Source organism: Quercus robur, chromosome 11, assembly GCF_932294415.1.
Source record: "Quercus robur chromosome 11, dhQueRobu3.1, whole genome shotgun sequence".
NCBI lineage: Eukaryota > Viridiplantae > Streptophyta > Magnoliopsida > Fagales > Fagaceae > Quercus > Quercus robur.
This window is the reverse complement of record NC_065544.1, coordinates 12,762,842-12,779,048: the sequence shown is the minus strand read 5'-3', so window position 1 is coordinate 12,779,048 and position 16,207 is coordinate 12,762,842. Positions and strand designations below refer to the sequence as shown.

The window sequence follows — 16,207 nt, the reverse complement described above, 5'->3', positions numbered from 1 at the left end:
TTTGTATTACATGTTGATATTGGTAACATAAATGTGCATACATATGTAGTTTTAGCTGTGTTTCTCTTTGGATCTGTAATTGAGTTTGTGCACACACTAGATAAGTCTTTGGGTTTGGAACTCTGTAATTGAGTTTAGTTCAATTTGATTTTGTGTGTGTGTGTGTGTGTGTGATATGGGTTTGAATTTGTTTAGTGGTAGTCTATGGTTGTCTGCATTTATGCTTGCTTTCAATCAATTTGATGTTAGAATTATGACTTAGGATTTGTTTTGCTTTTGTTTACTTCAAATTAATTTACTTCGAATTAGTTCACTTTGATTAAGTGCACTTTGAGTTAGTCTGTTTAGGAATAGTTCACTTCAAGTCAGTTTGTTTTGAATCAAGTTATTTCGAATCAATAGCATTGGAATATGAGTTAGACTTAGAAATTGAAAATTAGTCTCCTGAGGATTGTAGTCACTTTAGTTTCTTATCTATCATTCAACAATTTCTTATTCTTTGACATAGTTGATGTTAAGCTCTTTTGGAATGCATTTAATTGTAGGAAAAGGAAACTGATAACTGATTATTTCAAGAAACAACAAAGGATCCTTGAAGGTTGTTTAGGTATGCTCTTTTCTAAACACACAGCAAATATGTGGTTGCTGTTTTGAATCAATGTTCTGTTTTTTATTGTTTGATCGAAGGAACATGAGAGAGCTTGAAAGTTAATGTTGATTATAATTTCTTTAGAAGTGAACATGAGCAGAAATGCATTTAGAATATATAACTAAATCAGTTACCTATTTAGCCAAAAATTTTTATTTATGTATTAATATATGACTCTGGATGCTACAATGGGTCATGAGCTGTACTCACAACCTATCCAAGCATCAACAATAGCAACAATGACAATGACACCAAGGTACTCTAAAGTCTCTATCCCTAACTTGGCTATGTTTTTAAAATACTTTTGCAATCACTTTGGTCCTGCACATCTACTTCTCTATTTGGTAACCAAATTTGGTTTTATTTGTGGAGCTAAATTTTAGTTTCTTTGTTATTTGTATATATCAGTATATATTATATTTTGATGTTGTTTAGTCATTTTATCTTCAATCATAATTGCAAATTGTTCATGAAATCCTTGATTTGAAAGGAATTGTCTTAGAGTGGTTTGTATGTAGATTTTAATACGGTAGAAACATAAAGTCAAATTTCCATTTTAAATGTTGGTTGCATCAATCTTGATGCTAGAGTTTAAATTGGTGAATGGTCATTGCTTAATACTGCCAAGTAAAACAGATTTGGCACTTAAGTTTTTGTTATAGGGAATTTCAGACTAGTCTATGTTATTTAACCTGACTTATGGTCATCTTTTTCTATTTCTCACAAATGACATATTTTTCTTTTAAGTGATTGGCATTATTAAAACAAAGGCCTTGATAAAAGAAAGTTAGTTGTTGTACATCATGCTGAGTGTCTCACATATTATCAGCATCTTTTGGAACTTCAGGAAAATTAGGAATGTGTTAGAAAATTGTCCTTCCTATTTCAGTTCTGCATTTACATACTTTAATATTTACACTCATTTTTAAGCATTGTATTTCATAATCTTCACTTGATTATTTGTTGTCTCAATGTACTGTTCAATCAAAATGCAGAATTTATGTTTTGGGGCCATCAAAGCTGTTGGCATGGAGGGAACATATATTCCAATCCTTCATATGTAAGCCTTGAACTCATTTTCTAAATATTACATGTACGTTGACATATTTTTCTTTAATACTCTTGTAGGACGTTTATGCACTCCTTTCTCACCACCACATTCATTTTCTTCTTATGCAATCCTTATAGCAACTTTCTGTTTGTTTTGTTGAAGGATTCATTAAGATGCTTCTTTATTATTTTATTTTCCCCCCATCTTAGAGTTATGTGCAAGTGCAGTTCATGTGGGTCAAAGAAGAATACACCTAGAAGATCAAATTCTACTTGAATTGTTATTAGGATTTTTCATTTTCTAGGTTTCGTTACATTTTTATTTTTCAATTAGGTGGCACTCTCCATATCTATGTAAAGAGGTCAGTATTTTCTTTTAAACCTTTGTGTTTTTGGCAATCTTTACACCAACTTGGACAATTACATTAAGACAAAGAAACCAATGATGTTTCATAGTTATCAGAAGGACAAGATCACAAGGACTCATGTTGAAGGTTGAGCAAGCCTGAATTGTAGCCGTTGACTTAGGTAGAGAGGCAGAGTATCAAAATAGAGCAATGGAAGAATTGTAGCTGTGACTGTATAAACGACAATGTTTATATTTAAAATAGCTATACTACTTGTACTTTAGAATTAGTTTAATTCATAGCTATTATTTATATACATGTGTATTAATTTGATTGGTTGTAGAGGCTAGATCCGTATATTGTGGAGTTAGTAAAAAGTTAGTTACTCTCAGACTTTGTGTAAATACTTGATGTACTTTTATTTTCTTTCAATGCAATATATAATTCTCTCATCAAATTCTCATAATAGTTACTTTGTTATCTCAAATGACATAGCGCCTCAATGAAAGAGCTAGCAAGATGCTCTAAAATATTGGCACTTGAAAAGCTCAAAATTCCATTTTTGACAATTTTGAGTCCAACCTTAGGAACAAACTCTGGTAGCCATGGTATGACTCCACCGTGCAGGTTAATCCTATCCTCTAAGAATTTTCCTGTGCATCACACGGGTTAGCGACTAGTAAGTATTAATTACGGTTATGTTAAGTCCTGTATTTAGTATAAATCTATCTACATTTTCTAATTTATAAAAAAATAAAAAAAGAAGTTGATACATTTGATAATTGCATGGTACAAACAAAAGACTTTACAAGAAGTTTTTATAAAATAAAAATCTTAATCTTTATATGAGAATTAGTGAAAATTATATGTATAATATCATATTAGAATGTTGAGAATTTTTTTTTTAAAAACAAACTGATAATTTATTTAAGAAGTAATATGCACTAAATCAAAGTACAAAGATTTCAAATCTGGAGGAGGAGAGTCCTCAATCTAAATAACATCATCAGAGATATGCCTAGCAAACCTAGCTAAAGAGTGAGCTGCAGAATTACACTCCCTATGAATAAAAGAGAGAAAAACATAAAAGACCAGCCAAGGAGGAATGAATGTCCAAGGAAATATGGCTCAAATGAGAAGAGAAAGTTCCAAAATCAGTGATGTTATGCATAACAGTGGCGCTATCTCCTACAATAACTAACTCTCTAAAACCCAAGCCAAGGGCAAACTCAACCACATGACAACACGCCAAAACCTCAGCTTCTTCAGAACCAGAAGCCGGGGCACCTCTAGCAGAAGAAGCAGCCATCACTTCGCCCTTATCATTCCCGATAATAACACCAAAACCTGTTGCAGAAGGGTTTGTGAACATCGCAACGTTAAAATTCAACTTATTACTAGGATCAGGAGGAGGCTGCCACTAAGATGAAGCACGTGGACATGGAGAAACTCCCAACCGAAGCTAAGAGTTTTTGAAATCTACTAGAACCTCTTGCGCTCGCTTGTTCAAAAAGGTTGGGTCTTGGATCCTCCCACCATGCACAACAACATTCCATTGATGCCAAATAAACCAAGCCTACACAAAGAAAAATTCCAGCTCCTCCAAACTTAGCTGAGTCATCAAATACTCCAACAATCCCAGCATATCAACTTGGCCAGTCCCACATTTTTGGATAGCGAAGAGACTACTAGCCCGTACATCTTGAGCTACCCCACAATTCCACAAAGCATGCAGAACGGAATCATGGTTCTGCTCGCAAAGCTCACACAAGGAAACATCAAGAATTTTCTGACGCTGCAAATTATCTTTAGGGGGCAAAATATTATGGCAAGCTCTCCAACCAAAGATCTTGACTTTATTCGGACTTGAGAATTTTCTTTTGAAATAATTTCTTATATATATTGCCGTGTATATTAAACAATTGTTTTAAAAGACAAACTATTAATGAAAAGTTGATATGAACTATATATTTAACCATTTATTAAGAAACTACTAATAAAAAAAATTAATAATATAAAGATTTTTTTTTTTAGAGAGAGTTTTAACTTATAGTGTTCGTTTCTGATGGTGTCCGCTTCTGATAATAGCTCTTTTATTATCAGACCAAGACACTAATCGGTTTTTTGTGTAGGCGAAAATTGAACTCTAAATCTCTTATTCAACAATCAGAAACTTTACCAATTAAATTAACTAGAACCCACATATAATAAAGAATTATATTAGATGAATAATTCAAAAAGGTAATCAAGTTATGCTTTTTAATGATTCTCAAAAAAAAAAAAAAAAGTTAGGCTTTTTAATCAATTTAGAAGATATAGGAGAATGAGCTAAGAACAAAAAAATCATATGTAACCATGTACACAAAAATGTATAGATAACATAGTTAATATATAAATGTGTGTATAAAATTTTGCTACACGTATAATCGCCACCATGACAACCAAAATAAAAAATAAAAAATCATTCTCACGGATTACATACACAAAAAGAAACCCATGTGAATTAAACAATGTGTTTTTATACTAGCGATTTCTTTTAATTCTTGATTAAAACCAGCATCAATAGTACTAGATAAAATAAAATGACAATGTACTTAGACATGCAAATCTAAATAATTAGACACCAAAACAAAGTGGTTTCTGTATGAAGATGTTTAGAGATAGAGTTCAAGGTTAATTCACCTGAATGGTACGTACATCCAATACCAAAACAAAGAAGCAAATTATCAATAGTAATTAAACATCCGGTTTTGTTTTGAGCAAAGCCATTGATAAGTGCATCAAGAATTCTACCACAAAGCATCCTAATATGCCACTTTTATAGAAAAAATAGAAAAGGGTTGCCATACTTCTAGGATGTTACCTAAAGTTCAAGAACATAGCCAAAAGAGTTTATTGAATGTGAATCATGCCCACGAGGGACGTAAAACAGGCCTCACTAGTTGCTAGCTGCTTAGCCTTTCTCAAATTATATACTGCATATTAAAAGAAACAGCACGCCCTAAATATGATTCTATTTTAGCTTCTGTAGATAAAGCAGTCACTACAAAACGCGGGGGCCTTAGGCCGCGTTTTTTAAGCCGCGGCCATAAAAAACGCGGCCCAAGGTGAGGCTAAAGCCCCGTTTTAAAAAATGCGGCCCAAGGCGAACCTTAAGGTCACGTTTTATACGCGGGGCCATAGACAGGTTCTGAGGCCGCGTTTTTTTGAGATAAAAACGCGGCCTAAGGACTGGTTCTGAAGCCGCGTGTTAAAAACGCGGCTCTAGTTTGGTTCTGAGGCCGCGTTTTCTTGAGATAAAAACGCGGCCTAAGGACTGGTTCTGAAGCCGCGTGTTAAAAACGTGGCTCTAGTTCGGGATGGGGCCACGTTTTTGAAACGGGGCTTCAGATTTCCCCTATAGCCGCATGTTAAAAATGCAGCTTTAGGGGAAGTATAAATATTAATGATAAACTCTCCAACCCATCATCTACCCCTCCGTCCGATCTGAAGCCTCCATCTTTCAAGCGCTCCATCCGATCTCAACCCATCGCAGATCTACGCTCCATCCGATCTGACCCTCATCACCTCCGTCCGATCTCAAGCCTCCATCTCTGAAGCCCTCACCCTCCATCTCCGACCTCAACCCTCACCCTTCATCCGATCTCAACCCTCACCCTTCATCCGATCTCAACCGATCTCAACCTCTTTGTCTGTCAGTTGAGTTTACTCTCCAGTGAAGGTTAGGATCAAGATAAAACCCTAAATTTCACCCACTTTTTTTTTAATATTTTTTCTTTCTTCAGAGAAACCCATTTGAATAAGTGTTTTTATCCTTCCATTTGAGTTTACTCTCCGCCGACGCCGACACCGAGAGACCAGCCCAACGCCGACGACCCCAACGCTGACAAGGCCGAACCCAACTCAGCCTGCCGAATTCTCATACCCATCGGCGACCCATACCCAATGCCGTCGAGCCCATCGCCGACAAGCGTATGTACTCTCTCTCTCTCTCTAGTGTGAGATTTGTACAAGATGTTGGTGGCTTTCATAGTATAAGATTTTCTTTCTTCTTAAATGATGTATGATAGTTTTGTTCAACTTATGCATTAAGTATGATGTCGTGCCCTTATTTGTTTATTATCTTGACCTTCTACAGTCAGATTACTCTGAAGGGTGAGAGAACCTCTTTGGTTATTTTGTTAGGGACTTATTGTTATAAGCGTTTACTCATATGATTGCAAACTGTAATGGTTATGCAGATAAATACATGACATGTTAAACTAAAATAACATCTTGTTGTATTATTTGGAACTTTTTTTTTTTACCCGGTATTTTCTTTGCTAAATGTACTGAATTTGTGATTGATGACCCAGTGATATTTACAATAATGCTGCTTTGGCAATGTTATATATACTATTCCATTATATATAGTAGCCGAAAACAACAACAATTCACAACATTTTCACAGCATCTTTTTTTATTTTTGAGTTATGGTGGGTCCCGGTATAAAGATTTTATAATATTTCATTTTATTTTAACTTATGGTGAATTGACACATCAATTGTTGTGATGTGAAAATGTTGTCACATTTTGTTGCGTCCCTAGAAGAACCCATTTGTAGATCATCGATAACTTTGTTAGTTATGGTTGGCATCTATTGTTGTTTTTATTTGAAAGTGCATTTTCACTTTTTGGTGATGCTTTCTTGTCATATTTATTAATATTCTCACTTCTCTGCCTTTGTTTTCCATTGTGCTTCAGTGGGTTCACCTAGCCAATTCCTTTTGCAAAACTAATATTCCTTAACTTACTAAAATAATTTAAAGAGCGAGAACATTTTTCAGATATCCAACCATTGCATATGTCCGGTTGGACATTGTATTGGCACATATTCAGGTGCTTGGATTGTTAAGGCACCTATCTGGCAAGGCTGTTTTCAGCTTCTTTTTAAGCTCTTTTAGAATTGGCATAGTTTTTTTGGCAGTTAAGCCTATACTTTTGCTTCATTTTTAAATCATTAGAAGTGGGTTGGTATTCCTGGTAGGAGAAGCTTTTGTGTTGCTACAAATTCCTCTGTGATACTACAAAAGAAAGAAGAATTCTTTTCTAACCTGAAATTTACTAAGTCCATATTTTGGATTTCAAAAATTCTTATTAATTTCTTGCCAACTGAATGTGATAAGCATCTCAAGCAATATTATCTTGTGACCTTATGCATTTATATTCAAATCTTGAAATTACTAAGACAATTTGGCTGCTTTCGATGATTATCAGTGTTGATGTGAAATGAGATATTGCAAAACTAGATATACTGACAATTACTGGAGTTATCTGCATTATATTGAATTGTTATATAGATTTCATGTGGCAATTTGAATTGAAATGTCTGTTAAATATGATTTGAATAGGCAAGAAACTTTCATCCTTTTAATTTGTGGTTTGGAAATTTTGGACTTATCAATGTTAAGATATTGCATTGCTTGTGAGTTGATATTTAAGAAACATCCAAAATAATGAGTCTGGATGTTTGCTTTGCTCTTCATACTCAGGTTAATGTTTACTCTGCCTGAGATTCATTGGTTCAATGATAAGTTGATATCATACCCTAAATTCTCAAGTGTGAGAAAGGAAATAATTGGTGGTTTCAAGTTTAAACTCACAGTAGTAAGAAATTATTATGTTGTTTCAAATACGATATGCATGTGAACTATTCATATATATGTATAAGTCAATAAAAGCATGTTGCTTCCATATACGATATTAATTATGGGTTTGAAAAGTCCCATATGTCTTTCTCATTGGGCAGTTTGGTTTTGCCAAAAGAATAAAGTGCAAATTGCATATAACATATCTTTATTTCATTTCTGTTGCCGTCATTTTCATGTTAGAGATATCATCATCTCATCTTGGCCACTTCCTCAAATAGTTTATTTTAACAAGTAATCCTCTCCTTACATATATTAGTTTCGATAGGTGATCTTAAATTGATTGAAGTGGGATATTAGTCAATTTGCTAACCTTTGTAACTAGCTAAATTTGTTGTATTTCTCTTATTTCATTTTTCTTTTTCTTACCAATTTGAAATTGGCAAAAAAAAAAAAAAAAAAAAAAAAAAAACAAAAACAGTCTTGAAATAGATTGTGATAATATGTATAAGGGAAAACACAAACTTATTTTACATATTTCTATATAAGTTCTTTTGGCATAAGAGCATTCCCATTAGGCTCAATAAACCCCGCTTTTACTAAATATATCTAAACTTACCCAAAGACAGAAATACTTTATACTCAACAAACTATGGACCAAAATAATTTATGAATAATACCTCAATACACTTATAGAGATACTGTTCATCAACAGACTTTGTTTGATTTGAGAAGGTCATGTAATTTTTATGCATAATTGACTTCATAGACATATTAATCTTATTTTCATTTTAATTAACTTATATATATATATATATATATATATATATATATATGAGTGAGTTCAAGTTATATCTGGTATAACTTTGAAAGAGTTACAACTTTTATAAGTCATTGATTTGTAATAAATCTAATGGCCATGTCATCAACCTTCTACAAATAAGTGATCTAATAGCGTTAGTTATCTCCAACCATGTCAATATATGTGGAGTAAGGCAGTGATCTAATTAACCTTTTGACATAATGTTCTTATGATATATATAAATGCTGTTTTACGTTTTGTAATATTAAGTTTGTTGTTGTTTTTGCTTGCTTGCTATTGGCAACCAAGGCAGTGTATTATCAGACAAGAATGATAATAATTAAATTTAATGGGAATGTCTGCCACACTTCAGTTTGTTCAAAATGATCCACACTAATCTTCCTAACTTTGTGTCTTGGTTGCTGCCTTCATTAGGATATGCAACCTTCACTTCAGTACCATTACATGCATTGTTTAGATGATTCATTAATCCATGGCTTTGTCTTTCATGCCCAATTCTTAAAGTTCTTAGAGTATGACTTAAGATTTTAATCTTTTGCCTTTGTAAATGTGGAAAATAGAGATGCATTTTGAAGACTTTCCATGGCTTGTTTTACCTACGCAGAACTTGCATTGCTGTCCTGGCATGCATCTTTGAGTTGGCAATTAATGGAATGCATTTTCTTTCTTCATTTAAAAATTTTTGGATACATGCGTCGTTGGATTATGTTATTATTGTTGATGTCCATGGGCAGGAAATTGTCTTGGTATATACTCTAAAGGATTCTTTGATTCAATCTCAGGTACTTGGATCACAACCAGTTGACAGGGAGAATTGACGCAGACTTCTAGAAACATCCTTTCTTGAAAGAATTGTGAGTATTCTTTACCACTCAGATCTACGAAAGTCGTCAATTCCTGAGCTTGAGCATTGAATTGGGTATTCTATTGTCAATTACTTGTTTTTAACAGGTCTATTGAGGGTAGAATTTTTGTGTTCTGTTTGATAGAATTTTACTGATGGACTTTGTAGAATAATTGATTTTTTTCCCTTTGGCTACTCATAATTTGTGTCATGCTCACAGTGATAAAATTAATATGATCTTCATTCACACAGCTTGAAGTTTTGTAGAAATAACATTAATTACATAAGAATTGAAGAAAAAGGAATGCCAGAGTTGGAGGCTATTATTTACATTTTGTTTTTTGGCCTCCCTTTTACAATTACATTATGTTTTAACCACAATAGGTGTGAGTGCTTCTGTCAGAGTGATTTAGTAAACTCTCTATTCACATATTCAATGCATGCTCTTGAAAAGAGTTTGTAAGTTTTTCACTCTGTGAGTCTTGTAAATGTCTCAAATATACTAGAATTGTATATACATAGGCCATGTCATTAGTTATAGGCTTTGGATGTTACCCTCTTGTTATGTCAAATTTGGAGAATCAGTGAGTACAAATATGGAGTTTGAGCACTTGCTAATTTGATACTACTGTCCTCAGATTCAGTTGTGTTGAATGAAACTTCTCTAGGCATATTTTGTGTTTCACTTGATCACAATTTTTTTTAACGTTCATATTTGAATGGTATCTTGCATAAATGCTATATATACTCATATTTGAATGGTATCATTAATATTTTCTCCTATTTATAAACATTTCATGCATTTATGAAAATATCCCAACCTAACTATAATGAAATGAATATTTGAAATAAATTATCTAACTACCACAATTGGAAAGAAAAAAAATTTGTGTATGACAAAAACAAAAAGATATTCACAAGTAAGTTCTGATTTATCCGTTTTTATCAACATAAATTAATTTGATTTGGATATATTTTTCCAATAATTTAATTTCCACCTAGTTTTTAATAGATGAAGATGAAGCTCACACAGTCACTGCTTTCAAAGTGTAATTATTGTGCTCTCTTGGCATTGAGCCTTAAGTCAAAAGTCATTGGCTGCATATGTGACTTACCAATACAAATATTACTTTTATTTTTATTTTATTTTTTGGTTTTCTTCTCCTATTGTCTTTTCTCATTTTCAATTTTCTAAACTCATTTGCATCATAACTATAGGTGCTATGGTTAATAATCAGTTCCGGCTGGCTGCTTCAGTGTAGACATCTGCGAAGATAAATTTTCAGCACATTTCTGGTGTTGTTATGATATACTAAAGGTATGCTTCTGCCCATATTTTATTTTATTTGTAATTCTTCGTTGAATTCTGATAGCTTTTGGACATGTAATTTGGGTAATACCTACGTAGATGGAGTTGATCTTTGGTAGTGATGTATCTAAAATCAAAGACGTTCATTCTTTGACCTTTTCTGATTCTTTTGAGTACAAATATATACATAATAATAATCGTGGCAGGACTTAATCATTGAAATTTTGAAATATGCAAGGAAGCGTCTGAATAAATGATTGAATAAATTTAGAGGTTTCTATGCAGCACAAAATCATGGAGTCATGCAAATAGTCTATCTCAGCAGATGTTGATGCTGCTGAAATTTATAAGAACTCTAACTGGCCAGCCATACATTAAAAATCATTAATTTTTGGTTTGTTAATATGACCTTTTGGTTTACCCAGGAAATTTAAAAATTCTTTGTAGCAGTGTTTTTTTGGCAGAGTAAGGAGAAAATGCTTTGACATGATTCATAGTGGCATATGCATATAAGTTTCTAACATAGGCAAACCAAGTTACAGTTATATAAGTCTCATTATATATGCCACAGTTACAACTTCTTATATAAAACTTTTCATGTTCTTTAATATGAATTATTTCTTAATTTCAGGTGCAAACAGTAAACAAGCCGTGTGAAAATTTCATCCAGACTGGGCATCAAAAACTGACATTCGCTACCAGGTTGAAGCTGAACCATAATTTATGCTTATTTCCCGTACAAAGAGAAATATTTTGCAACTTCATGTCACTAAATAGTATGCTGATGGAATGATTTTTATTTTGTTTGGGAGGTCTGAATTTTCTCTGGATATTTAGTTGTCTTTTGTTGTTAAAGTACATGATTTTATGTTAGGGATGGACCTAGTAGGGGGATCGGACCCTCCCCCGACCCAAAATTTTTTTTGTTTTCGTAGGTATATTTTATGTTATTAATAGTTGGGCCCCTCCCTTCCACAACCTTGGCCCCTGTTAGCCAGCCCCGCCCAGACAACCTATAGGACCCTTTTCAACTTTTTGACGCAAGGGAGAGCAAGGTGATCAAAGAGAGGAGATTGGAGAGGGAAGAGAGTAGAGAGTAGAGACATGAAGCAGAGGGAAGAGAGAGAGAGAGAGTGTGAGGGAATATAAATCAATATATAGAAAAATAGAGGGTCCACCTAGGTGAATAAAAAAATAATAAAATTTTTTCCAACACGCCACAATGCGGTTTTATTTATAGAACCACACTGTTGCGTGTTGGAAAAATATTTGAGATTTGAAACACCCATGGAACAATGATTTTGGTGTTTGTTTTCCAAATACCAAAAATTTGGCATTTGGCATTTGCCATTCTTTTCTAGAGCATTCACAATTGGCCATGCAAATGGCATATGTAAGCAAATTTTACCACTAAAGTACTAAAAAGGCCCCAGCATTTGGCCTTGTATTGGTCTAGTATCCTAAAAAAATAATAATATTTTTTGTTGTTGGCATGGGGGAGAAGGGAGAGAGAGAGAGATTGAATTATATTATTTTATTAGATAGTATATATTAATTTAATGAGTGGAATAGGAAAATAAAAATTGAGATGTTGAGGGTGTTGTAAAATAGTATGATGTAATTAATAAAGTACTTTTTTGAGATGGTAAAATAGAATAAAATAGGAATTCAAGATGTGAATGCCCTAATAGGAACAATTGGTACTTGAGCTCTTATCTTTTCAATATTAACCAAGTCTGGCGATAAATTATCATCATCAACCAACAATTCTTTTGGACTCGAGTTCCACTATCCAAATCAACAACTTCTACACCTGTTTCAGCACCCTCATAGACTAGTTGCCCTATCTTTACCACACAAATCTACTAGATCATCCCAATTTGCAATTACTTTCCAATGAAAACTTCTAGCTTTTTCATGGGACTATCAAGCATGAAAACAAAAGACTATGATAGTTCAAAATTTTTTTTTTTGGGGTATCAGGATCATATATAAACGAACTAACTAGTAGCACTCAAAGCTGCAACATTACAAAGTCTTACAAAGTTTTGTACAAATTTGACGAAGGCAAATCCAGGAATGCCATTTTATTATTAAACATAATGCAATTACATAATAATATAAACATTGTTTAATGCCCACAAATGAATACAAAAACAATATGAAAATCCACTTTCTACTTTAGCATGAGTTTGAAATTATTCCCCTGAGTTTGCTCTAAATTATGCAGTAACTTGAGTATTGGTGTATCGTTTCTGTTTTAACATAAGTCTGTAATTGTTATGTACTATTTATTTTCACGAGCATCCATCACATCTAATAGAGGCAGCTAATTGAAGGAATCTTGCCCCTTTTAGCTGCTTCAGCCTCTCCTCTTTCTTTTATATATACATCTTCTGCATTGTAGGTACACTCAGAAAAATTTGAGAGACCGAGAGCAAATAGAAATAGAAATGGATAAGAAATTAGATGTTCACAATATCGCAAAAATACTTATCATAAATATGATTAAAAAACTTAAGTACTAAATTACAACCTCTACAATCAATATATATATATATATATATATACACATATATAAGACTATCTTTAATCATTTAATCTTCATAACATTATAACAGATAACGCTGTGAAAATTTGGGATTGATTCACCTATCAATTCCATTTCGAGATAGTTTTAAATTAAAATTCTATTTGAGCACACCACTGGAAATATAGTTTGACCATACTTGCTACTCCAAATAATTCAAGTCAAGACGTTTGATTTTCCCCCCTCATCACCCAAGTAGATTAACTAAGATTTTAAGAATATAATTACATACAAAACCTAGAAAAGCCCAAAATTGAAAAGGATGAAATCAATCTAAAAGCATTAGCACTATCATGCAATATCCAAGACAGCCACTTGTAATAAGCACTATGAGAAGCAAATATACAACAAAAGATCATTAAATAGAACAACTCATCATCATCAAGAATATACCTTCTTTTCTTGTTACAAAAGACACATGGGAACTTAAAATTTAAACATTTTATACTAAGACAATACAAAATCAATAATAATAATAATAATAATAATTACTTGCAAGAAAAAAAAAAAACCTAAATTGATGGAGTCCTTCATAGAAATTTCAAAATCTTATCTTGAAATTTTTTGCTCATTCAACAAAATTATAAATAGACCATTTATAAAAAAGATTTAAAAAAAAAAAAAACCTGTATTTCTTTACCAACCATGCACTCAAGTAGAAAAAAAGTGTTGTTTTTTTTTTTTTTTTTACTCCAACAATTTATTATTCAAAACATGTTCTGACTGTCCAAAAGAATAACAAAATAAAATTATGGCAGACCAAGAGAGATTATAGGCGTCTTTGTTTTTCGTAGAAGCAAATATAGGCGACTTCGACAAAAAAATAATTAATAATTATAATATTATGATATTCAAATCTTGTAGTATTAATCCATTAAATGCATCAAGCTACAATAGTAAATAGTCTCACAAAATTCTACACCAAAGTAAAATGCAGAGCAACAAACAAAGAAAAACAAGATAAAGAATTCGTGAGTTTTGTCTAAATTGTTCAATATCCATTTACATTCCAAATATTATACCTAAATGCAAACCATTAATTTGAGGTATCATAATTTGTGCGAGGGTATGAAGGAACATATTAAAGTTGAAATCAAGAAGATCTTAATGTTTGTGATTAAGCCCAAGTTATTACCCCTTAAGCCCCCATTTGCTTTTCTATGACAGAAAGCATTAGTAAACTAAAGTCCACAACATTCTAATAAACTAATGGTAATTTCACGACAGATGGGACCCCCCTTTTTCTGGTCTGAATTGTAAGTATTAGAAAACTATAGGCCACAACATTCGAATAACCTAAACAGAATTTCACAATAGATGAATAAAAATGAAATGCATAGATACTCCTTATATTGGCTAATTGCAAACAAATCCAGGATTGTATGATGAATTAAAACAAATATATGATAATGATTACAAAAACATAATGAACACAAAATGATCATGATGTATCGACTTTCATACTCAAGGAATCGCCCAACAGTAAAAATTTAATTCATGTAAAATTAAGTCTTAACAGTTGCAAGTTTGCAATCATTATTAATGCAAACAAAACCCACTATCATAAAGGGTCCCATATGCTAAATTGCTACACATGGAAAAACTAATGTAATTTTTTTTCTAAAAACAAAAAAAATAAAAATAAAAACCTCAACAAAACAACTATAAACTTGAATCACACCAAATCTTAAACCTATCTGACAAATGTTTTGAACTCACTTTTGACCAATGACCCAAGTAATTGAGCATCATGGTATTATAGACTTAATAATTATTAAGTTTTTAATAATTATTACAATTACATGAATTTGGTATTTGTTTTCATATTTTGTAAACACTTATGCTTAACTACTTTTACAACTTATCACATTGAGTTAGTCTACGACAAGTGTTATATGTTCTAAGAAAATAGCCGCATACTTGGGTATGTTTGTTCTTAACAAATGACAAATGAATGTAATTATAATAATTAGTATCTTTGTAGTAACAAATCTTGGTGTAGGTAAAATTCCGTAAATATTGTATCGCAATGGACAAAAGTTGGATGGAGAAGCGGAGGGGTACAAGGGAATATTTTGAAGGTGTAAACCAATTCGTGGAATTTGCTGCTCCATCCGCGCGCAATGGGAACATCTTATGTCCTTGTGTGAAATGTGTGAATTTGCTTATACAACCGCTAAATGTGGTACGTGAGCACTGTTGGGCTTCGGGGATGCTTAAAAATTACAAAGTTTGGAAATTTCATGGTGAATCGGCGGCTGCTACGCCAGCTACCGAATGTGGGAGCTCTCATGTGCAAGAAACCCAAAATCCATATGGTGATTTCCATGGGATGTTGCACGATTTGTGCCCCCCGCATGAAATCCCACCCGAACCAATGGAAGAAGGTCCAACCGCGCAATGTCCGGGTGAAGGTCCGAATGATGACGCCAAGAAGTTTTACAAGATGGTAGATGATGTAGACAAACCTTTATATGAAGGTTGTACAAAATTTAGCATTTTCTCAGCCATTGTCGTGTTGTTCCAGTTGAAGACTCTGTGTGGTTGGACAAATAAGTCATTTACTCTGTTGCTTCAAGTCCTGATGGATATGCTTCCTTCAGACGCTAAGTTGCCAAAGGACCATTATGAGGCTAAGAAGATAGTTCGAGATTTGGGTTTGGGTTATGAGAAGATCCATGCTTGTCCCAATGATTGTATGCTGTTTTGGAAGCAAAATGTTAACCTCGAGGCGTGTCCTTGTTGTAAAGCTTCAAGGTGGAAAACAAATGAGGCATCTGTTGCTAGTAAGCATGCTTCATCCAGTAAGGGGAAGAAGAAAGCTGCGAAGATCCTACGGTGGTTCCCCTTAAAGCCAAGATTGCAGCGACTATTTCTGTCACCCGATCTGGCTAGTTCTATGAAATGGCATGTTAATGGTCGTACTGATGATGGGGTAATGCGGCATCCTGCTGACTCAGATGCATAG

At 33.2% G+C, this 16,207-nt stretch overlaps 1 protein-coding gene across 1 annotated transcript; it reads left to right on the top strand.

Moving 5' to 3' along the window:
• The first annotated feature begins 15,268 nt into the window (after nt 1-15,268).
• Nucleotides 15,269-16,207, top strand: LOC126704722 (uncharacterized). The gene has a single exon (XM_050403745.1). It carries the CDS (start codon nt 15,269-15,271, stop codon nt 16,205-16,207), a length of 939 nt encoding a protein of 312 aa, XP_050259702.1.

Bases quoted from the DNA above. Each gene is read 5' to 3' on its own strand.
- LOC126704722 (XM_050403745.1), top strand. From the start codon at position 15,269: ATGGACAAAAGTTGGATGGAGAAGCGGAGGGGTACAAGGGAATATTTT.